Source organism: Dioscorea cayenensis, unplaced genomic scaffold (assembly GCF_009730915.1).
Source record: "Dioscorea cayenensis subsp. rotundata cultivar TDr96_F1 unplaced genomic scaffold, TDr96_F1_v2_PseudoChromosome.rev07_lg8_w22 25.fasta BLBR01001667.1, whole genome shotgun sequence".
In the NCBI taxonomy this organism is placed as follows: Eukaryota; Viridiplantae; Streptophyta; class Magnoliopsida; order Dioscoreales; family Dioscoreaceae; genus Dioscorea; species Dioscorea cayenensis.
Genome location: NW_024088058.1, coordinates 176,332 through 197,670, shown reverse-complemented (window position 1 = coordinate 197,670; position 21,339 = coordinate 176,332). Strand labels below are relative to the sequence as shown.

The 21,339-nt window shown below is 34.7% G+C and overlaps 2 protein-coding genes across 5 annotated transcripts; both read left to right on the top strand.

Moving 5' to 3' along the window:
- Window positions 1–420: 420 nt before the first annotated feature.
- On the top strand, window positions 421–14,901 carry LOC120256831 (ABC transporter D family member 1-like). 2 transcript variants are annotated; one of them, XM_039264500.1, is made up of 26 exons: window positions 421–557; window positions 1,574–1,726; window positions 2,301–2,586; window positions 3,085–3,309; window positions 4,291–4,488; window positions 4,687–5,141; window positions 6,071–6,209; window positions 6,300–6,378; window positions 7,321–7,559; window positions 7,709–8,013; window positions 8,104–8,209; window positions 8,331–8,489; window positions 8,723–8,822; window positions 8,908–9,016; window positions 9,964–10,054; window positions 10,291–10,415; window positions 10,537–10,686; window positions 10,801–10,873; window positions 11,359–11,539; window positions 11,620–11,778; window positions 12,973–13,131; window positions 13,216–13,452; window positions 13,644–13,804; window positions 13,893–13,945; window positions 14,040–14,118; window positions 14,200–14,901. In XM_039264500.1, the coding sequence occupies exons 2-26, from the start codon at window positions 1,665–1,667 to the stop codon at window positions 14,290–14,292; spliced, it is 4,023 nt and encodes a 1,340-aa protein (XP_039120434.1). In that variant the 5' UTR covers window positions 421–557; window positions 1,574–1,664; the 3' UTR covers window positions 14,293–14,901. The 2 variants fall into 2 exon arrangements, with proteins under 2 accessions (XP_039120434.1, XP_039120432.1); XM_039264498.1 differs by having other exon boundaries at window positions 12,970–13,131.
- A 1,033-nt stretch (window positions 14,902–15,934) lies between these two features.
- On the top strand, window positions 15,935–20,130 carry LOC120256835 (protein FAR1-RELATED SEQUENCE 5-like). 3 transcript variants are annotated; one of them, XM_039264510.1, is made up of 4 exons: window positions 15,935–16,069; window positions 16,454–18,945; window positions 19,012–19,109; window positions 19,390–20,130. In XM_039264510.1, exon 2 carries the CDS (start codon window positions 16,510–16,512, stop codon window positions 18,943–18,945), a length of 2,436 nt encoding a protein of 811 aa, XP_039120444.1. In that variant the 5' UTR covers window positions 15,935–16,069; window positions 16,454–16,509; the 3' UTR covers window positions 19,012–19,109; window positions 19,390–20,130. The 3 variants fall into 3 exon arrangements, with proteins under 3 accessions (XP_039120444.1, XP_039120443.1, XP_039120441.1); XM_039264509.1 differs by having other exon boundaries at window positions 15,935–16,152; window positions 16,458–18,945; XM_039264507.1 differs by having other exon boundaries at window positions 15,935–16,152.
- Window positions 20,131–21,339: the final 1,209 nt, after the last annotated feature.

Below are 21,339 nucleotides of genomic sequence, written 5' to 3'. Positions count from 1 at the left end.
TATAAAAGCTACTTCTATATATTTTTTTGTACGAAGGCCTCATATGATAATGTCAAAAAAATAGACATAGATATGTACCATATAAATAATGGATGAACAAATATAATATTTTTATAATACATTTGTAGCACAAGGGTCGTAAAGACATTTGAAAAAGATATGATGATGTTTTTTAAAATAAAAAATAAAAAATTATATAATAATAATAATAATAATAATAATAATAATAATATATCCCCACCCAATGTATATATATATATAGAAATTCAAGTATCTGGCGTGTAACGTACGAATCAATTCTAATAATTAGGTAATCATTTGAATACACGGAGTACGTTAGTTAAAATAATCCTCGGAGAAACCACAACACAATTTCTCTTTTATTTTTTTTTTCCGGAAGTCTAAATCCAGCGTAATAAAATCACACGCAGGCATCTTCTTCTCATCTCCCTCCACGCTCTTTCTCCCCCATCTCTCCCTCTGCTTCTCAGTTCTCTGAAACCCTAGAGATCGAAACTGCGGCGATTCTTGAGCTGCATCCCCCTCCAATCATCGATGTGAGTATGAATATAATTCTCTGGTTACTGATCATTGTTTCTTTACTGCTTTATTCTGAAATCTTTGTTTGATGTTCTTGATCCTCTGGAAACGGTGCTTATTTGCTGACAAGGGTTTTGATGTGTAGATTGATCTTTCTTGGGTTTGTGTTGTGTGTTTTTGCGTTTTTTTTTTTTTATGGTTAACGATTGAGAGGAGTTGTACAGGTGTAGTTGTGGTTTGTTTGGATTTGGGTTGTAGGGTTTTTGGTGCTTTTGAATCTTGATTTTCGTTCTAATTCAATTCAAAAGATTTGTTTGTGATGGGATGCGGAAGTCTTCAACGAAAAGTCAATATTGTATTAATTTTCTTTCTTCTCTTGTTTTGTTTATGGGTGTGAGAGCCCTTTTTTTGGGGAATACTTCATTGGCTCTTGCTGGGAAGGAAACAGATATGGTTCTGTGTGAAGTTTATGATTTCAATGCATTGTAAGAAGATAAATTTTGATTTTTTGGAGTCAAGAAAGCAAATTATAGTGTTGAATTAATGATCTTTACTTCATTACTGCATGGCATTGCATCCTTTCTGTTGCAAGATCACGGTTATCAAGAATAGGTTTTATGCTCCCTGTCTGTTTGTTGACTTCCTTTTCTTCATTTGTTGTGTTCTTTTGTCTTCTTCTGTTTTCTGAATTATATGTGCAATTATGATAGTTATTCTCCTTTGATTAGCTCGTACCCAGTCTGATTAATGCCGGATGCTTCCCTGAGGACAGTGCCTTAGAAGGGTGTTCTGCTCATAGAATAGGGTGACTTGAGTGTGGTGGCTAACTTCTGAAGTCTTTCTTGTTTGAAAATAGACCAGGAAAGCGGTTGACTTAGAATTGCATTGGTTTGTCCATATAATATACTTGCTAAAGTTGCTGGCTTTTAATTTTTTTTTTTTAATTGTGTATTATTTCCTTCTTGACTTCTCAGTTAAACCATACTAGGGGTTTACTTACTTCATTAGTTCTTTTCCTTCACTGCTGGTACAGGTTAAATTGCCTGGTCTTCATAAAACTGAACTCTGTTGTTTCTCCAAGAGCCAATTCTTTTTACTGATTGGTAGCAGCTAGAACCAGAAACATGCCTTCTTTGCAGTTGTTGCAGCTAACTGATCATGGGCGCAAAATTTTGGCTTCTAGAAGGTACATAAAGCTATCCTATTTGTGCTTGTCTACATTATAAATATGTTCTCTTATGAAGTATGATTCATTTTGTGCTGGTGAACTCCTTTTGTTAATATTAAATTAAGGGTATGCTAAATTAGTGTTGTTAAAAGTCTTTGGTTGTATCTAGAATTTTCTATGTGTATCTGTGTTTAGTTTAATATTGATTAATCTTTTGTCAACAGATCTGTTACCCCCTTACTGCTTGACTTGGTCTTTTAGTGAGATCCATACAATAATGACGTTTTGCACGTATTGTTTTCTCTAAATTCTAATTACATGCAAATATGTCTTGTTTTTTATTTTTCAATTTCTGACCTTGTCCTGTGATGAGCTACCACTTAACTGGCTGTGTTGTATTTAAGTTTTCATTAGTATATAAATGAGATCATTTTATGTTTTGTTTTCATAAATCCTGTTTTGTTTTCCCTACATAAGTAGTAGTTGTTGCACTTTTTGACATTACTTAAGTTTTCCATGACAGAGTTATAGAAATTTATAGAAAATCACAGATATTTTCGACTTTCTTGATAACAATTCTTTTTCCTAACAGGCGAACACTGGCAATAGCCACGAGTATTGTGGTAGTTGGTGGAACTTATGCATACACACAATTAAGACAAAGAAGCAAATCCATCAAGCCAGATGAGTCAATTAATGGGGTCCTACCTAGTAATCATGAAGAGAATTCAATTCAAAATGGTACTAGTGATAACCTAACAAGGTCATCAAGGCGGAAAGGAGGAGGGTTAAGATCTCTGCAAGTACTTGCTGCAATCTTGCTCTCACGGATGGGGTCGATGGGAGTGAGAAACCTTATTGCCTTAGTTACTACAGCAGTAAGTGCCATTCTTTTCAATATCTCACCAGACATGTTAATTTTTTTAATATATCAAATTCTTTAATTGAACTTTTTTTTGTTTTTTCATCTTCTCAATAATTGGTGATCCCTTATCTAGCAATATTGTTAGTGATCATGAAAATATGCTGACGCCTTTCGAAAGAATTATTGTTAGTGATCATGAAAATATGCTGATGCCTTTTGAAAGAATGTATTGTTCACATTGTTTACCAAATCGCTGGTAATGACTTATTTTGGATGTACCTTTAAAGAAGTTATAAAGGCAGAGGACAAGAAGCACTACTTATGAAATTTTATTTGATTGTTCACTTGTTTTTCTATTCTTTCATATTCTTCCTGTTATGTACATATCTGTTCTTTTATTTTACCTAGCGACTTGGGTTTCAGCCAACTGTTGGATATCTTGACTACTCATTGAATTGGATGTCTGGCTGACTGTTCCATGCTCTTCATTATCATGGTGTGCTTATTGCAGGTGCTGAGAACTGCCTTAAGTATTAGATTGGCAAAAGTTCAAGGGTTCTTGTTTCGAGCTGCTTTTCTTCGGCGTGTCCCTTCTTTTGTGCGCCTCATCATTGAGAATCTTCTTTTGTGTTTTCTCCAGTCTGCTTTATTTTCGACTTCAAAATATCTAACAGGGGCCTTGGGATTGCATTTCAGAAGGCTATTGACGGATCTCATTCATTCAGATTATTTCGAGGTAAAGCCTGTTTCTTTGGAATACGGTTTCACTTGGAAATTAGCTTGCCTTTTTAATTAGTTACTGTTCATCAAGCTCCATGTTTGGAATTTGTTGAAAATTGTGCTTTAATGTATATGCTTCTATCCTTTTATGTGGCATATTAACTTTATTTCATGTGTTAATCGGACTAACTACAATTTTCATTGACTGGGATTGTTAAATGTCATGTTATTTTGCTGAACATTAACTCCAACCGATTACATTTTGGACTTGCTGTTAAAAGGCGAATGATACCATTTAGGTCCGAGACACTTTTGCATGTGTATGCGCCAGGAAACTAAATGATAGATGGCTTTCACAAAGAAGAATTGGTAAAAACTCTCCCTCTCCAAGTGAGAGGGCGAGGGTTTGAGGCATGGTGGTGCCCAAAGAATTGGTTTTTTCCATGTTTTTGAAAATAAGCATGTGTTAGGCATAAGAGAATGATTTTTTAAAACCAAAATCCAACTGAATAGCTTGTGGAGAGGGGACTATTGGTTGTTTTAACTGGCCTATGTGAAAAGGTAAAGGATGCAGATTTAATCTGCTGGATTTATTAGAACTGATTAGCTTGGCTTACATGGTTGGAGAGGCAGACATAATTGAATTTCATACGTTCTTGTGTGATTTCTTTCTTTGATTTCGTTGGAATGGTGTTTGAATTATATTATATTATATTATATTTATTTATTTATTTATTATGCTGTTGGCATCTCTAACACTGATTGTCATAATTATTTTAAATGGGAACTTATTGTTGCAAAGTTTAGGGAAACTGGCTTTGGCTTCTTTATTAGTCTCTATAACCATGCAAGAATCAATTTGGTGAATTCTATAATTTTTATCATCAACCTTGACTTTAAAGTCCCAGAAATTGCTTATTTAAAAAATTTATTGGAAAAATGTTCATGTGTCTTTCATGCTATGAATGTAAGTTTTCTACCTTTTCCTGGCTTGCAGAATATGGCATACTATAAAATATCACATGTTGATGATAGGATCAACAACCCGGAGCAGCGAATTGCAAGTGATATACCAAGATTCTGTTCTGAATTAAGCGAGCTTGTACAGGAGGATCTTACTGCAGTTATCGACGGCTTATTGTATACATGGCGTCTTTGTTCCTATGCAAGTCCCAAATATGTGCTTTGGATACTGGTACTGTTCTTCCTTCTATGCAGTTTTAGGTTTGATGCATCATTCAGCTTTTGTTATGGATGATGCAATAGTATGTTTTCTTTCAACACTTTTGTTGCCTATGACATTCACTTTGCATATACTTTTCATATTTCAACATACATGAGTTCTTGTTTTATTATTCTAATTGAATTTGAAAAACAACCTGGTGGTTTTTAGGCATATGTCATTGGAGCAGGTGCTGCAATTAAAAACTTTTCTCCTGCCTTTGGGAAGCTTATGTCCAAGGAGCAACAATTGGAAGGGGATTATCGCCAGCTCCACTCACGGTTAAGGACGCATGCAGAGAGTGTAGCATTTTATGGTGGCGAAAATAGGGAAGCATCCCACATTCAGAAGCAATTCAAGGCTCTTATTAGGCATATGAACCTTGTTCTTCATGAGCATTGGTGGTTTGGAATGATTCAAGATTTTCTCTTAAAATACTTGGGTGCTACGGTTGGGGTGGTTCTAATCATTGAGCCATTTTTTTCTGGCAACCTTCGACCTGATAATTCAACTTTAGGTCGAGCAGAAATGTTGAGCAACCTCCGTTATCATACTAGTGTCATAATGTCTCTTTTTCAGTCACTTGGGACTTTGGCTAGCAGTTCACGGCGGTTGAATCGTCTCAGGTTTTTTTCTAATCTAACATAAATCTGAATGCTTACATTTGTTGCACATTTTATAGTTTATCTTAGCAGAAACCTTAAATATATATATACATATATATTTTCATCTCTTATCTATTCTTTGTTATGTGTATGCTCATCTTCTGATACGCTCCTTGGACTCTGGAAGCACTGTGAAGCATCCTTCTGAAGTAACTATGCTAATACTTATAGCTATATGTGTATGGCCCCTTTAGGTCATTTAAAGAGCACATTAAATCTTTTCCATGCTTAAATTTGAAAAATCTTAAATTTCACCAAGAGAAGAGAATAACATCCCATATATCCATCCAGCTGATTTAGGATTCCCAGATTGAGGCTTCTTAATAAAAATGGATTAAATTGGGACCGTTTAGAGATATTTTCACGGCTCAGATGAAAACCTAAGGTTGATAGGTTTAAAAACCTTTTGTTTCTTATTGTAATACAGGTTTCTCAGGGTTGTTCTGAATGAAGTTTTATGTAATGTTGCATTTAGTTAATTTGTCAGGCTATGGCTTATACCCAAGGCCCACCTGACAATAGTTGATCTTTCTTTTCCCCAAATTGAGAAGGAGCTCCATACCTTACCTAGCCAAGGTCGAGTCTTAGTTGTCATGATCAGCTATAGGCAATTTAAAATTTTAATGGATTCATGATTACTTTTCTGTTTACTGTTTCTCTTTTCTCTGCATATGCCCTAGATAAACCCTTTAGGTACTATTACTGCTATATGGCATACTTATATATAACTATTCTGCAAACTCAACAATCATGTTAGAGGGGATTATTCTTATTTTCTGTTTTTTCTTGCTTTTTTTAGTTTATCGTGGAACAAATTTAAACTTTGTACCTTTTTTCCAGTCTATGATATTTTTTGGAAAAATACCAGCTGATTTTTTTTTGGGTAACAGTGGCTATGCACATCGTATTCATGAACTGATGGCAGTATCAAGAGAATTATCTGTGATTCATGACCAGTCATTGATCAAAAGCCATACAAGCAGAAATTATATTTCTGAAGCAAATTACATTGAATTTGCAGGAGTGAAGGTGGTTTTTTTTTTCTAAAGTTAAATTTATGGAAAAATGAGCTCATTGCATGCTGTGGTTAATTTTTTGTGTATTTTTATAATCTTTCAGGTAGTGACGCCAACAGGAAATGTGTTGGTTGATGACTTGTGTTTGAGGGTCGAGTCTGGTTCTAATCTCTTGATTACAGGTAAATTTGTTGTAATTATTTTACATTTTTCAATCATATTGCTATTATGCCTTGGTCATTGTTAACTATTTATTGCATAAGTCCAAGGTTTTAATCCCAACCCAGGCGCTTTTGACTTTTCTTTCAATTGTGATGTTCAATAAGCATTTATATATTTTCCCCCTTTTTTGTACTGTTTTAATAAAAATATTGATTATCTAAAATAATTTTATTCAATGTAATAGGCACAATAAGTGTTTATGATGGAGATTTTAATTGCTTGTGTTAATCTAATATTTTTTTAATCGAACACAAAGTTTTGGCCATCTTTGTGGAGAACTGAAGACTCATATAAAGTGTATTCTTTTTTTGAATTTTAGATTTCCCTTATACCTGCATGGCATTTGCTTCTCCATGTTTTTGTACATGCTCGTTAATTCATACACAGCCTCACCTTTTGTTAGAGTGTCTTTTATCCTAGAAGATACATATGAGATTCTTTCATGTTGACACTCACTAAAAATCAGTAAGAATTTGATATGAGAAGATATCATAAATTGGCTTGTTGGTAATCATTTCTTATCAGTGTTCTTTTGTCTGATGAAAATTCATGCATTTGCAATTCTGTCAGATTTATTTAGCCAATCTTAGCTGATTCAGCTAGGATTCAAGGCAGTAGAAGCTATACTTCATGGTTCAAGTTGTTTTAGTTTGGATAGATCAACTACTAGTTTGGTTTTAATTTGTTGTTTGGAGTGTCAAAAGTATTTCAGGTTTTTGTAATTTGTGTGTTAGACCTTTAATCACTCTTTTTTCTTTGCTTTATGTCCTGTTGGTGTTTAACAAAAGCAGATATAAAGTGGTAAATGCTGTTTAAAAATCCTGGTGTCTTTATTCTCCTTAAAGTGTTAGTAAATATTATTTGTTTTGAAGAAGACCTTTTGCTAATTCTTCTCTCTTTAGGGCCAAATGGAAGTGGGAAAAGCTCTCTCTTCAGGGTTCTTGGTGGTCTCTGGCCACTAGTAGAGGGCTATATTGTGAAACCTGGGGTTGGATCCGATTTGAATAAGGAGATCTTTTATGTGCCACAACGACCATATACAGCTGTGGGAACACTTCGTGACCAACTGATTTACCCCCTTACAGCTAGCCAGGAAACTGATCCACTTACCTATGATGGAATGGTTGATCTACTAAAAAATGTAAATACTCTTCTTTTGCTTTGAATGACTTCAATTATCTCTAACCATATCCATATTTCAGCTGTTTCAAGGTGTTGCCTATGCATACGTGTGCCCACTTTGTGTCATAAAAATGACATATAGTTAAAAAGCCTTAATTTGCATGGCAGGTTGACCTCGAGTACTTATTGGAGCGCTATCCATTCGAAAAGGAAGTCAACTGGGGCGAAGAACTCTCTCTTGGTGAACAACAGAGACTTGGAATGGCCAGATTGTTCTACCATAAGCCTAAGTTTGCCATTCTTGATGAATGTACAAGTGCTGTCACTACTGATATGGAAGAAAGATTCTGTGCCAGGGTTCGTGCAATGGGGACATCATGTATCACTATTTCACACCGTCCGGCATTAGTTGCATTCCATGATATAGTTTTGTCTTTGGATGGTGAAGGGAGATGGAGTGTTCAGGACAAGAGGTCATGATCTATACTTTATGGTTTTTGTTCATTTGAGGTTCCAGTCGAAACACATATTTAATCTACACTTTTGTCTTGTATTGTTTTTAGGGATGATGATTCTACTGAAATTGGTCAAAAGCTGTTAGAATCAACTGAGACTGATCGTCAGGCTGACGCACTTGCTGTTCAAAGGGCTTTTGCTCCAACTGGAAAGGTTTGAATGTTTATTGATTTGCTATATATAGCCCTTAAGCAGAAGCTTAAGTAGAATTCTTGGAAAAACTAGATTTCTGTTGTTTTTCTTTTCTATTTGTTGATAACCAATTTGTTGACAGAGGACTACATTCTCAAAGTCCAATGCCCATTCATATGTACCAAAAGTGATAAAATCATCCCCTGCTTTGGAGCGTAATATTCAGTTGCCCATTGTTCCACAATTGCAAAAGACTCCAAGAATATTGCCTCTTAGAGCTGCAGCAATGTTTAAAGTATTGGTGAGGATCTTTTAACTAGATTACTGCAATAATATGTTTTAGCGTGATACAAATTGTCTTTTACTTTACTTTTCAATGTCATATTCTCAGTTTTGTATTAGTTGAGGCTGCAAAGTTGTATTCATCCAGGGCTGTTTGGAACAGTTTAACAACATTTCTATCTAAAATGTCATTATGATGGAACATAACAACTGCTACTTCTGACCTCCCATATTTTTCTTTTTAATTCTTAGGTCCCCACCTTGCTTGACAAGCAGGGCGCTCAATTGTTGACCGTTGCTTTACTTGTTATGTCTAGGACATGGATATCCGACCGAATAGCATCTTTGAATGGTATGATTTAGCCCCATTACTTCAAGTTATTTTGGTGAAGGAGTGGACAAACTATCTCATATGTTTGTTTTGTTTACTTATGTAGGAACTACTGTAAAATATGTGCTGGAGCAGGATAAAATAGCTTTTATGAGATTGATCGGCATTAGTGTTCTTCAAAGTGCTGCAAATTCTATTGTTGCACCCTCACTCAGGCATGTTTTATCTGCTGTTCGGAGTTCCTTTTGTCATTTATCATTCAATCTTGCCTTTTTTTTCAATTAATTTGGAACAAGGGCAACCATTGTGACCTTCATGCAATTCACATGTACTATACAAATCTCGTACTACTGATTCCTCTGATTCCTTCATATTTTCAAGGAAGTAGGCTCTTCTATATTGCAGGTTTTTAAGACAGGACAGTAGTTTTCATCTTTATTAGTGATAAGGGTTGTGTTAATTTGTCTTTTTTTATCTTTATCAGTGATAAGGGTGATGTTAATTTTTTTTTTTTTTACTAAGCTTATACCAATGGTTTTTATAGTTGATATAATGTTGTGCCTAATTTTTTAAGTTTTTTTGTTGAGCATTTAATATTTTGATGCCAGAAATGCTTAGCACAAGTTGCAATTGCATATCACTCTGTCTAGTTGCAAGATTCATATTTATAGAAATTGTAAGATCTATGAAAGAGCTGATTTTTATTTTCTCACCAACTATATTACATTTCCACCTGTTTAATGAAAACTAACCATCTAGATGACATTAGCTGTGCTTTATTTTTGCAATCTGCAATGCGAAATATCTGTAAAAATTTCAATTTATTTGGAGTTATACCTTGAAAATAATTGTTTTAACATGGTACTCTGGTATCTGAATGAAAAGGAGTATCTGTGCCATTTTTTATGACTTAAAGTAAACATATGATCATATCTTGACGAAAGTGCTTACTTTTGAAAATGATTTATGATAGTGTTTTAATTATATTTATTTAATTTTGCTATAATGTATTGATTTCCATAACCATAAGTTGCCACTAATTAAATGAAGTGAAAGTTATGTTGCTCTAATTATATGTTGATTATTGTAAGATATAAACTTGTTCCAAGTAATTTTGGCCAAGTGAGAAATTGGACTTACAATTGGCTTTGCTTCTTTACAGGCATCTGACATCCAGACTTGCCCTTGGGTGGCGAATTCGCCTTACTCAGTATCTACTCAAAAATTATTTGAAAAGGAATGCATTTTATAAGGTATAGTTTGATTAAAATGATTTAATGTTGACATTCTTATGATGAAATCTTTTGGAGTTAAAATTATGTTTATTGGATTGGTTTACTTTTTGTTCTCATGTATCAGTTTGTAACTTTTATTCCTGAAACTGATACTACATCTAAACAGTGGATCATCATTTCTTAATTTCATCTTGACACCTTATATTAGTTTGTTTCTGATTTGATGTGTTGGCCAACATCTTTTGTTCTTACAGGTATTTCAGATGTCTGGTAAAAACATTGATGCAGACCAGAGAATTACACATGACGTGGATAAGTTGACTTCAGATCTTTCAGGATTAGTCACGGGAATGTTCAAACCTTCTGTTGATATTCTCTGGTAAATATTTTTTCCTCTCTGGCTATTTTAGCCGTCCGCTTGCTATCTATCACCTTTTACATTGTTTGTTTGTTTGTTTGATTTGTTTAGTTTGGTTTGGTAAATTTTGTTGATGTCACAGGTTCACCTGGAGAATGAAGCTCCTGACTGGTCGAAGGGGAGTTGCCATTTTATATGCCTATATGTTACTCGGCTTGGGTTTTTTGAGAAGTGTCACTCCTGACTTTGGTGACCTAGCAAGTAGGGAACAACAGCTAGAAGGAACTTTTAGGTAATAATGTGGCAACTTTGTACTCAATTTGGAAAATTGATGCAACTTGACCTGGCTTTTGATTCTTCATTAGTTTCAATAATTTACTGGTGTGCAATTGTCTTCTTTTACTAGGTTCATGCATGCAAGATTGCGCACTCATGCTGAATCTATTGCTTTCTTTGGTGGTGGGTTTCGAGAAAAAGAGGTAAGATGTAAATTTATTATTGTTTTCCTTACTATGAGTTTAAATCTTGTGAACCTCTAAGACACTGAAACTTTTGATGGCTATTTTAGATAAAAAAGGATCATTGTTTAAATTAAGTGGATACATGTGACTGAAAATTGTTGTTTACCTCATCTAGAAGTAATGGTGTGAATTAGAAATTAATTCAGATGAGGTTTGTGTAGGTATTACCTTTTTACTCTGAGTATCTTGTTTGGACAAGAATGTTCACTAGAATGCTATATGCGCCTCCAATTGTGTGTGTATAACTTTTTTTTTTTTTGGTGCTGATAATTGAAGAGCCTTTGTATTTCTATAAAGGTATCTTGTTTCTGTAACCTATTATAGCTGGCAAACCATTGGATTTACATAAGTTTCTCAAAGTGTAACTCTTCTGTTGGTTAATCCTTTTCTGTTCCTTGAAATTCTTAGCAATATGATTTTTGAATTGTTTTTGTATTGATCAGATGATTGACTCAAGATTTAGAGACTTGGTCAATCACCGTAAGATCCTCTTGAAGAAAAAGTGGCTATTTGGCATAGTGGATGACTTCATTACCAAGCAACTTCCCCATAATGTGACATGGGGACTCAGTTTATTATATGCAATGGAGCATAAAGGAGATCGTGCTTTAACCTCTACTTTAGGTAAAGCAACCTTGATGATTTTGCAGCATTATGTTTTGATTATTTGTTGCCTGATGATTACTGTTCTGAAATTCTTGCAGGTGAGCTGGCTCATGCACTACGCTTCTTAGCTTCTGTGGTCTCACAGAGCTTTCTGGCATTTGGTGACATTCTCGAATTGAATAGAAAATTTCTTGAGCTCTCTGGAGGTATAAATAGGATCTTTGAGCTGGAGGAACTTCTCGATGCAGCACAAAACGGTAATTATTATTGTCTGTCCTAATTTAATTGTTATTTGTATTTCCTGAAATTTCTTACAGTGCTTTCATCAGTTTTGCTGCCATTTTCATTTACTTTTTATATATTTAACTCATTTTACGTTGACTCATGTCACCAAGTATTTGTTTTTGTGGCTTCTTTGGAACACTCTAGTTGTCTAGAACATATAACAACCGCTGTTTGTGGTTTGATGTTGTTGCCTGAAGACAGGCTGCTTCTTTCATATGTAGTCTAGTGATGCATTACTCTCGCAATCTTCATGATCCCTGTAAATGAGTACTAATAAGTAGTTTGTTCTCATGTGTAATTATATAAAAATGGTAAATTTCTATTAACTAGCATTCTCTAGGGGGTTTCCAGTTTTGATTTGTATGACATTGGTGCTTTGAATCAATTCATTTGTATAAGCTTGTGTACAACCTTATGAGTAGTATGCTCATCACTTTTTGTGGGTTGACATAATTGAAGTCTGAGATATAGTTTATTGCTCCAACCTTATTATGCAAAAATGATGACACTAAAGTTACAATCTATACTATTAGTAGGATAATAATCTTTTCACTTTCAATAGTACTTACCTTGTGGTTGTGGTTTTGAGTCAAGTGATCTAATCTGTAATGTGCAACTTGCATGTGATGTGAACTCCAGTTATCATACAGACAGAATCCTGCATATGGAATTTTTCCTCATTTTTTTAAAGCTGGAGGTTTTTAAAAAAATGATCTGATGCTTCTCCTTATTATGGTTATTTTATACCTTCTTAGTTTCATTTGCATTTTTGGTTGAATATATTTCTTTGTAAATAGCAACATTCCAGGTGAGGTGGTTGATATGTTGGTTCTAATCCTAATTTTATTACCTACCTCATCAATGCTGAATTTTGTTTGGATTGGTCTTTTGTGCCCCTTAATGTTTTCTCTTCCCTCAAGAGGCTGATTTCTTGAAAATAAATGAAGCAAAATATTAGGAAGTTTGACCATCCCATCAAATTTAAAAAAAAAAATGATTAAAGTTGTAAATAGTAGTTCAAAGTGTGCTATTAGTCATCCTATTTCATTTTTAATTGATATTGATTTTATGAAGATGCAGTTGACTGTGTTTTTTAGCTAATTCAATTTAATATGTCCCCAAACTAATTGTTGTTTCTGTTTCTGTTTTTCTGTTGTGTACAGAAGATTTACCATCTGATGTTTCTCTAGCATCTGAAATGGATGATATACATGCTCAAGATAAAATTTCATTCTCTAAAGTTGATATAATAACCCCATCACAGAAGTTATTAGCCAGGCAATTAACTTGTGATGTTGTTCAAGGGGAAAGCTTGCTTGTTACTGGTTTGTGAATTTAGACCTTCTCATTCTGTTGCAAATCTTCTTTCCATCATTCATGTTCTTACTATGTTTTTCAACAATTTGAAGGACCAAATGGAAGTGGGAAGAGTTCTGTCTTCAGAGTTCTTAGAGGTTTATGGCCTGTTGTTAGTGGAACACTCACCAAGCCTCAACAAAGTATTCGTCAGGGAGCGGGATTGGAGTGTGGAATGTTCTTTGTTCCCCAACGGCCATACACAAGTCTGGGGACCTTGAGGGATCAAATCATTTACCCTCTCTCACATGAAGAAGCAGAACAAAGGCTGCTTGCATTGTTTGAGTCAGGTAATTTACCAGAAAAGCATGACCTTTGGTTTCTTTTTTGGATATATTGATATAAATTAACGGTTCAGTTTATGGTTTTGTGACATTCTTTTTAATTATGAAATATTCCTGAAGGAAAATTTCCATCTCTTATTTTTATTCTAATAGCTGCTATGTTTAAAATCACTCATGGCTGTGTTTGCAATGGGCAGGCAATAAGTCTGTTGGTGCTCGCCTTCTCGATTCTCACTTGAAGTCAATTCTTGAAAATGTCCGATTGGTCTATCTTCTTGAAAGATATACCAATGGATGGGATGCTACTCCTAACTGGGAAGATGTCCTATCGCTAGGAGAACAGCAGAGGCTTGGCATGGTGACATGGAAATGCCTTATTGGGATTTCTTTCTTTTTTTTTCACTCTCAAATATTGCAACTAAATTTGTGCCTGATACTCTTTACAGGCCAGGCTGTTTTTTCACCACCCCAAATTTGGCATCCTGGATGAGTGCACAAAGTACACAATGAGCTAAAAGCTATCTCTGTTTATTAATTAGTTTCCATTTCATTCTCTGATGCATATGAAGATGTAATGGTCTTCTTTGTTGTAGTGCCACGAGTATTGAAGTTGAAGAGCACCTTTACAGGCTTGCTACCGAAATGGGGATAACAGTCATAACATCATCTCAAGTAAGTTTTACAATCCAGTTTTTGAAACTCTAAATGCTATTATTGGTTAAATTTTTCTAATGTCATTACTTATCCATCTAGCGACCTGCCTTGATACCATTCCATTGCACGGAGTTGAGGCTTGTTGATGGCGAGGGCAAGTGGGAATTATGCTCTATCAATTCACAACAATGAAAATGTTGTTCTGTTTGGTTCTCCAATGTGTTCTCCTGTGCAGCATTATTATTCGACAAATATGCCCTCCTCCAGCAGTGCCATCCAAACAGGTTAACTCTGCCATGCTGAAACTTTATACAATAATTCCAGATATTGCGTGTTTGCAGTGACAGATGCTTCTTTTGCGGAAGGTTTGGGCCTGAAGCAAAGTAGGTTTCGGTTGCCTGGTTTCCAATTTAGCAATGCAAAGTGCGGCCCATAATTTTATCTTGTAGCATGGGCATGCTATATGCTTGCTGTACATAATAACATATTGTGTAGGTATATCCCATGGCACTCTCTGGTGCCCAATTTATTTACTAGTAAGTCACACTCCCTGGAATAACATAGCTCGCCCATTCTCTGTGAGCTGAAAGGATGTTTGAAGTCACCAAAGTTAGCTAATTTTAAGGGACATGGGAAGCAGATATCCATTTTACATTACAGTCTACATGTGTATTCAATTCAGCAAGGTCAATCCTCTAAATGTTATTACGTTAATCAGGCTTACAGCAACCAATTGTTACTCTAATTTCAATGATGATTTATCTTTGTATAAAATAAAAATGCATATACTCATTTACTTCATTCAAAGGCCATCCTTGGGAAACTATGTTCTGTAATGGATGCAGTTCAGAGTGAAATTTCTCAGAATTTTAAGATTAGCTAAGAGCTCTGGATTGGTACTCCTTCATGGTAGCGCTTGTGGTTGCTTTTAATTTTTCATAATTAGGTGATATCATTATCATATAATAAACAGAAATTAACAATGTTTTCTTTTTCATTATTGCCTTGGTGCAAATTCTTCAGCTTTTAACATCTAGCATCGTCCTATATTGATGTGAAAGTTTCGCCTTTCAGAAGTGCCTGCTTCTTGGATCTCAATGGCACTTGCGTCTCATCATCGCATGAGCGTTAATATTACATGATGGTTTTTATTTGTATTGTGAGGTTTAAAAAAAATAAAACAAAAAATTTACCAATGCTAGTTACCAATACTATTCATGGTTTATTAGCAATAGATTTTTTACGTGTGTTAGTAAAGATGGAGAGTTGAATCCCTGTTACAGGATAAGGATAAACTACATGGAGAAAATTCGCTTTTGTATTGTGATTGGTTTATTTACTAAAAAAATAAAAATAAATTTAAATATTTCTTCCAAAAAAATCTGAAAAACTCATTTTTTTTTTTTTTCTTCTCTTCTTTCGCTTTTTTATTAAAAAATAATTTATCTTCTTAATATTGCTCTTATTTTATAATAGAAAGCCAGTTAATCATGTCAATGTTGATTAATGTATGTTGAGAGGGTTAAAACATAAAAATATTTATTTTGGTGTCTCATGACTCTCATCCATGCAGATTTATTCATTTCTATTTTTTAATTAAATATGATAACTGATGCAGACTATGCAGTAGTTACCATTAGACATCGAATGATCAAAATGGATAAAATTATATAATTCATGGGTAAACTGAATATTTTTACACATAATATCATAAACTAAAATAAGTAAAGAACAAAAATTTGAAAGACAACTTAAATTTTTTTTTTTTAAAAAAAAAAAATTCATATATTTTTCATATTACAAACTCGAAGGACAGAGAGCGACACGTGTTCCAATATCCCCAAAGTATCCCAATCCGCTCTGGTCTAGCCCTCTTTCTTCCGAGCTTCGCTTCCCTCCTTTTCTCCATCTCTATCCCTCTCTTTCTCCATCTCTCTTTCTCTTCCACCCTTCAATCCAAGCTATCAAGGTGAGCTTTGCTTCTCATCATCATCATCATCATCATCTGTGAGTTTGTGATGCAAGAATGCTTGATGTTATGGAGTTAATGCTGTGAGATTTCTTTCTTTTATTGGTTTTCCCCCTAAATATGTTGGATTTCTGTTCAATTTTGAATTATAGTCACTATGATGACCTCTCTTGTGCTTTGGTGTTGTTATTCACGTTGGATCACCATATCTCGATCCTGACCTTAAAATTTGATTTTCTTTTATATTTCTTAAAAAGTTATAATTTTGCAGTTTATGGTGCGATGTTATGATTGGAGCATTATGTGTGCCCCTGCACTTCTTTTTATTTAATTCCTTTATCTGCAAAAAGTTAATTTATTTAAGAAAATCTATTTTTCTGATAGGAAGTTGCTGCAAAATGGCTTGAAAGTAAATTAGATTATGTGACTTAAAAAATTTAATGGCTGAAGCAATGGAGGTTCATTCTCCAGTAGAAGATGGTGGCAATGCTAGCTGGGTTCCCAAGGTTGATATGGAATTCAAAAGTGATGAGGATGCTTATAAATTCTACAATAACTATGCTAAGCAAATAGGATTTAGTGTTCGAAAGGCTTGGATAAATCGAAGAATTTCAGGAACTATCATTTCGCGGACCTATGTTTGCTATAAAGAGGGTTATCAAGGGAATAGGAAGGATGAGACTGTGGTCACAAAACCACGAGTGAATGAGAGAACTGGTTGTCTTGCACATCTGACTATTAAGATTGTGTCAAATGGTAGTTACAGGGTTAGTGAATTCCATCCAATGCACAACCATGAGCTTGTTCCATCTACAAAGGCTTACTTGTTGAAGTCTCATAGAATTAAGAAGTCTCGAACTTTGGCTGGAAAATTGGTACCACGAAAAGGTGCAGTTGAGTACTTATTTAGAGGAGCTGGTGTTCATCGGCAAGTTGCTTTCATTTCAGTGGAGGAAGCTGCTAGTAAAAGCTGGGCTCCAAAAATTGATATGGAATTTGAGAATGATGAGAAGGCATATGAGTTCTATAACAATTATGCTAAGAAAATCGGCTTTGGTGTTAGGAAAGCTTGGGTCAACCGCAAAGCTTCTGGGATTATTGTATCGAGGACATATGTCTGCTATAAAGAAGGTTACAATGGGAATAAAAAGGATGGAAATCAAGTAAAGAAACATCAGGCCCGGCCCACGGAGAGGACTGGTTGTCCTGCTCGTATGATGATCAAGCTTACAAAGAATGGTAGATATCATGTTACTCTTTTCCATTCACTGCATAACCATGAGTTTGTTATGTCAAAAATGTTGCACACATTAAAGTCATGCAGGGATGCTGCCAAATCTCTGATTACTGCTGAAAATGAAAAAGATGATTGGGCTTTGCAACCTGAAGTTATCCATGAGGTTGTGGATGGACAGGATGAAATTCGGAAGAATCCTTCTTGTTTCTTAAAATATGAAAATTCTTCACACACAAAGCGTAAGGTCAATTTGAAACTAGGTGATGCTGGTGCAATTATGCAATACATGCAGGAAAGGCAAGCGGATGATCCTTCATTTTATTATGCCATGCAGGTTGACAAAGAAGATCAGATTACCAATGTTTTTTGGGCAGATTCAAAATCTATAATTGACTTCAGTTACTTTGGGGATGTAATTTGTTTTGACATGACATACAAAACTAACGGATACAGTAGACCATTCACATCATTCCTTGGTATAAATCATCACAGGCAACTCATTGTCTTTGGTGCAGCATTTCTCTGCGATGAAAGCGCTGAATCTTTTAAGTGGTTGGCGGATACATTTAAGACTGCAATGTATGGAAAGCAGCCAAAGGTGATTCTCACTGACCAAAATTTGGCATTGAGTGAAGCAGTTGCTTCAGTTTGGCCTGGTACAACTTGCCGTGTTTGTGTATGGCATATATATAATAACGCAAAAAAGTACTTAAAACAAGTCTTTCAAGGTTCTAGGACCTTTGCTAGTGCTTTCAGCAGATGTGTTTTTGATTGTGTAGAGGAGGATGAGTTTATATTGGCATGGGAGGAAATGTTAGACAAGTATGACCTCAGGGGTAATCAGTGGTTAAGTAAACTTTTTGATGATAGGAAGGAATGGTCTTTGGCTTATTCTCGAGACACATTCTGTGCAGACATTAGAAGTGCATTACGCAAGGAAACCTTGATATGTATGCTAAAAGAACATTTGGGCCCAGAAAAAGGCCTGTTACAATTTCTTAGGCATTTTGAAAGAGTTGTCTATGAACGAAGACAGGCAGAATTACAAGCTGATTTTCATGCAACTCAGAATACTCTGAAGATTGTTTCATCGCGTATGTTGAAGCAGGCTTCGAGCATGTACACCCCTCCAGTGTTTGAGATGTTTCAAAGTGAGTTTGAGATGTCTATGGACTGTATGGTGCACTGCTCTGGTGAATTTGAGACGATATATGAGTATCAAGTTACCTCTGATGAGAATCCAAAGGAGCATGTTGTAAGATTTGACTCTTTAGAAAGTACACTCTTATGCAGCTGCAAGAAGTTTGAATTTTCTGGAATTCAATGCCGTCATGTCCTAAAAGCACTTGATATAATAAATATTAAAGAATTGCCACCCCAATATTTTTTAAAGAGATGGACAAAGGATGCCAGAGGAGGTGCTCTGCGAGACCCTGATAGATTGGCAATTGAAGCTGACTCTTCGTTATTTAAAGGAAATCGTTACAAATCTCTTTGTCGAATGTTCAATAAAGTTGCTGCAAGGGCAGCTGAAACTGTTGAGACAGATACATTCATCCAGTTCCAGTCTGATCAACTAATGGACCAAGTGAACCAAATTTTGCAAGCAAGACCTCCTGATGAGTTTCAGTATCATTAGGTAATAATTTGTTAACTTTGTTCGAATTTTTATGTTCAAATTCTTATTGTATGATTGACAATGCAGGATTTTTACTTTCTCTTCAAATCTACTAGTTGGATGCTAGCACTTTATTCAGCCTGGGATTTTCATGGACTACTGTTTGTAATAATTCAATATCACAGGTAACCTATCCAATTACACATGGTTCTCTCCTAAGTTAAATTGTGTTAGTGCATGACGTTGTCAAAAGCCTCTTACCTTATTGTCATATTGTGATTTTTCAAATCTGATTTTAATTTGTTTTGTAACTTTCGAAATCAAGTATACAGCATTTGATACAATGACCCAAAAATAATAATAATAATAGCGCACCTTTTGGACAGACAAAAACAATGGTTTTTGAGACATTTGAAGGAAGGATTCTCGGTTTGTTTGATACACTGTTACACCATATGCTTGCAGGCTACTGGTGCCGCTGTATGCCTGTTGTATCAATCAATTTGGAAGTCCAACATAATGGGATTATCTTGTAATGTTCAGAAAATTATCATTGTTTGATGGCATAAATCAGTGAGGTTGCTCAATGGAAGACAATTTGGGAGCAGCCAATGAGAATGATTCATGAGAACTACACTCAAAAGGATGAAGAGAATTCTTCGCTTTACTGCATTCACATTCCATGCTAGCATCAGTTTCTGTTTTTAGCCAAGAAGAGTGGCGAGGCTGCTAAGAAGGCAAGGACATGCATGATCCTCAGCGGACCAAGTGGGGCGGAATCCACGTGCACATGGTCACTGGCATCGCTTGTCTACAATCACTGTTCACCCATAAATAAAAACTCACAACTTGTGAAGTGTTTTTATTGGGACCCAAGTATCAATTGACCTCGAGAGTTTTTAGAGTTTTTATGGGGACTAAAGTATCAATTGATTTCACGGCTATTGGCATGCTAGCATCAGTTGAAGCTCTTGTTTAAGTTTAGTTACATAACCTGCTACTTCAAAATGTTATCCATGGCATACTAAGGTCATTCTGGAGTGAAATTTGTTAGCTAGAGTCTAGAGAAGTATTTCAAGGCTCTTAAGTTTCGTGTTTTTTGATTCGTTCTTTATTTGTTCTCACCCATGTGTAATTGTATGTCTCTAATCAGATGATTGTCAGCTATTGTATGTAATCTTTATTAATTGTAATTGTTGATGTTAATTGATCTAAGCTGTTTGTGATTACTTGAAGTTGCCTGAAAAAAAGTATGTTATATATATTATTTTCTATATAATGCAAATATATATATATAGACATATATAATATTTTATTATCTTATAATTTCTTTGATTAATTATCTTATACGTTTATAAAATTCAAGTTATAAATAATTTTTTACCTTCAAGTAAAATCAAGTGGAATTCGAGTCATTTGATCGTGAACCGGATCATTGCGCCAATTTTTTAGATTGTAATTTGTAATCCATGTTTGGAGGGATGTATATGCAGTATTATAACATCAATTAATTTAAATAATTTCTGATAAAATAATTTAATAAATTTCTATTCGCATATAATAGAAGTTTTATATACCTAGAGTTTGTTGAAGAGATTTATCTACATTGTTTAACATTTTCGTCCATTTTCATTTCGGTTATTCAGTATTAAAAATTATAATTTGATCATTATTTTAATTTTTATTACAATTTAGTCATTTAGTATATATCATTAATTACGATTATATGTGAGGTTATTATTTTTAGATTTTGTTACAATTTGGTTATCTAGTATATATTATTAATTGTGATTACACATGACATATTATATGATTTTTTTTTTTCAGAATTAGTATTTAAGTTGGTAAATATCACATGTGATTACTATTAATGATATACCATCATATTGTCAAATTGTAATAAAAATTAAAAAAGACAAAATAATGCTGACCAATAGAAATGAAGTCATCTTGGGTCTAAAACCATGGTATATCTTGGTTCTAGCCTATTAAAACTTAATACATGTCTTCAAATCATAATAAAAAATTAATAATATTATGTATGACAATTGTTAGAATATGATAGACTAAAACTAAGGAATACCCAGGTTTCACAACCAAACGAGATTACTTCAATGGAAACACACAGAAAAATTAGAGATTGTTGAAATAAAAAAAAAAAACTTTGTTTAGGTTTGACGGTGCATTAGATTTTGTTTGCGAAACTGATAACCACGTGGCGTTCATCGAAGCGGTTCACATCATCAAGAGATGCATGGGAAACCAGCGGGCGCGTTGACTCCAGTTCCAGCTCTTCTTCTTCTTCTTCATTCGACACGTGACATCCGACCCAAAACCGCATTCAAAACCTCTCTCAAGTCCGATTGTGGATTCTGCCACGTGGCGACCATCTGAAACGGTTGGACCTCATCGAAG

Excerpts from the sequence above, each read along its gene's own strand:
- LOC120256835 (XM_039264510.1), top strand. The coding sequence starts at position 16,510 with ATGGCTGAAGCAATGGAGGTTCATTCTCCAGTAGAAGATGGTGGCAAT.
- LOC120256831 (XM_039264498.1), top strand. The coding sequence starts at position 1,665 with ATGCCTTCTTTGCAGTTGTTGCAGCTAACTGATCATGGGCGCAAAATT. Across the intron at positions 8,823-8,907 it reads CCGAATAGCATCTTTGAATG|GAACTACTGTAAAATATGTG; the intron begins GTATGATTTAGC and ends TTACTTATGTAG. Across the intron at positions 9,017-9,963 it reads ATTGTTGCACCCTCACTCAG|GCATCTGACATCCAGACTTG; the intron begins GCATGTTTTATC and ends GCTTCTTTACAG.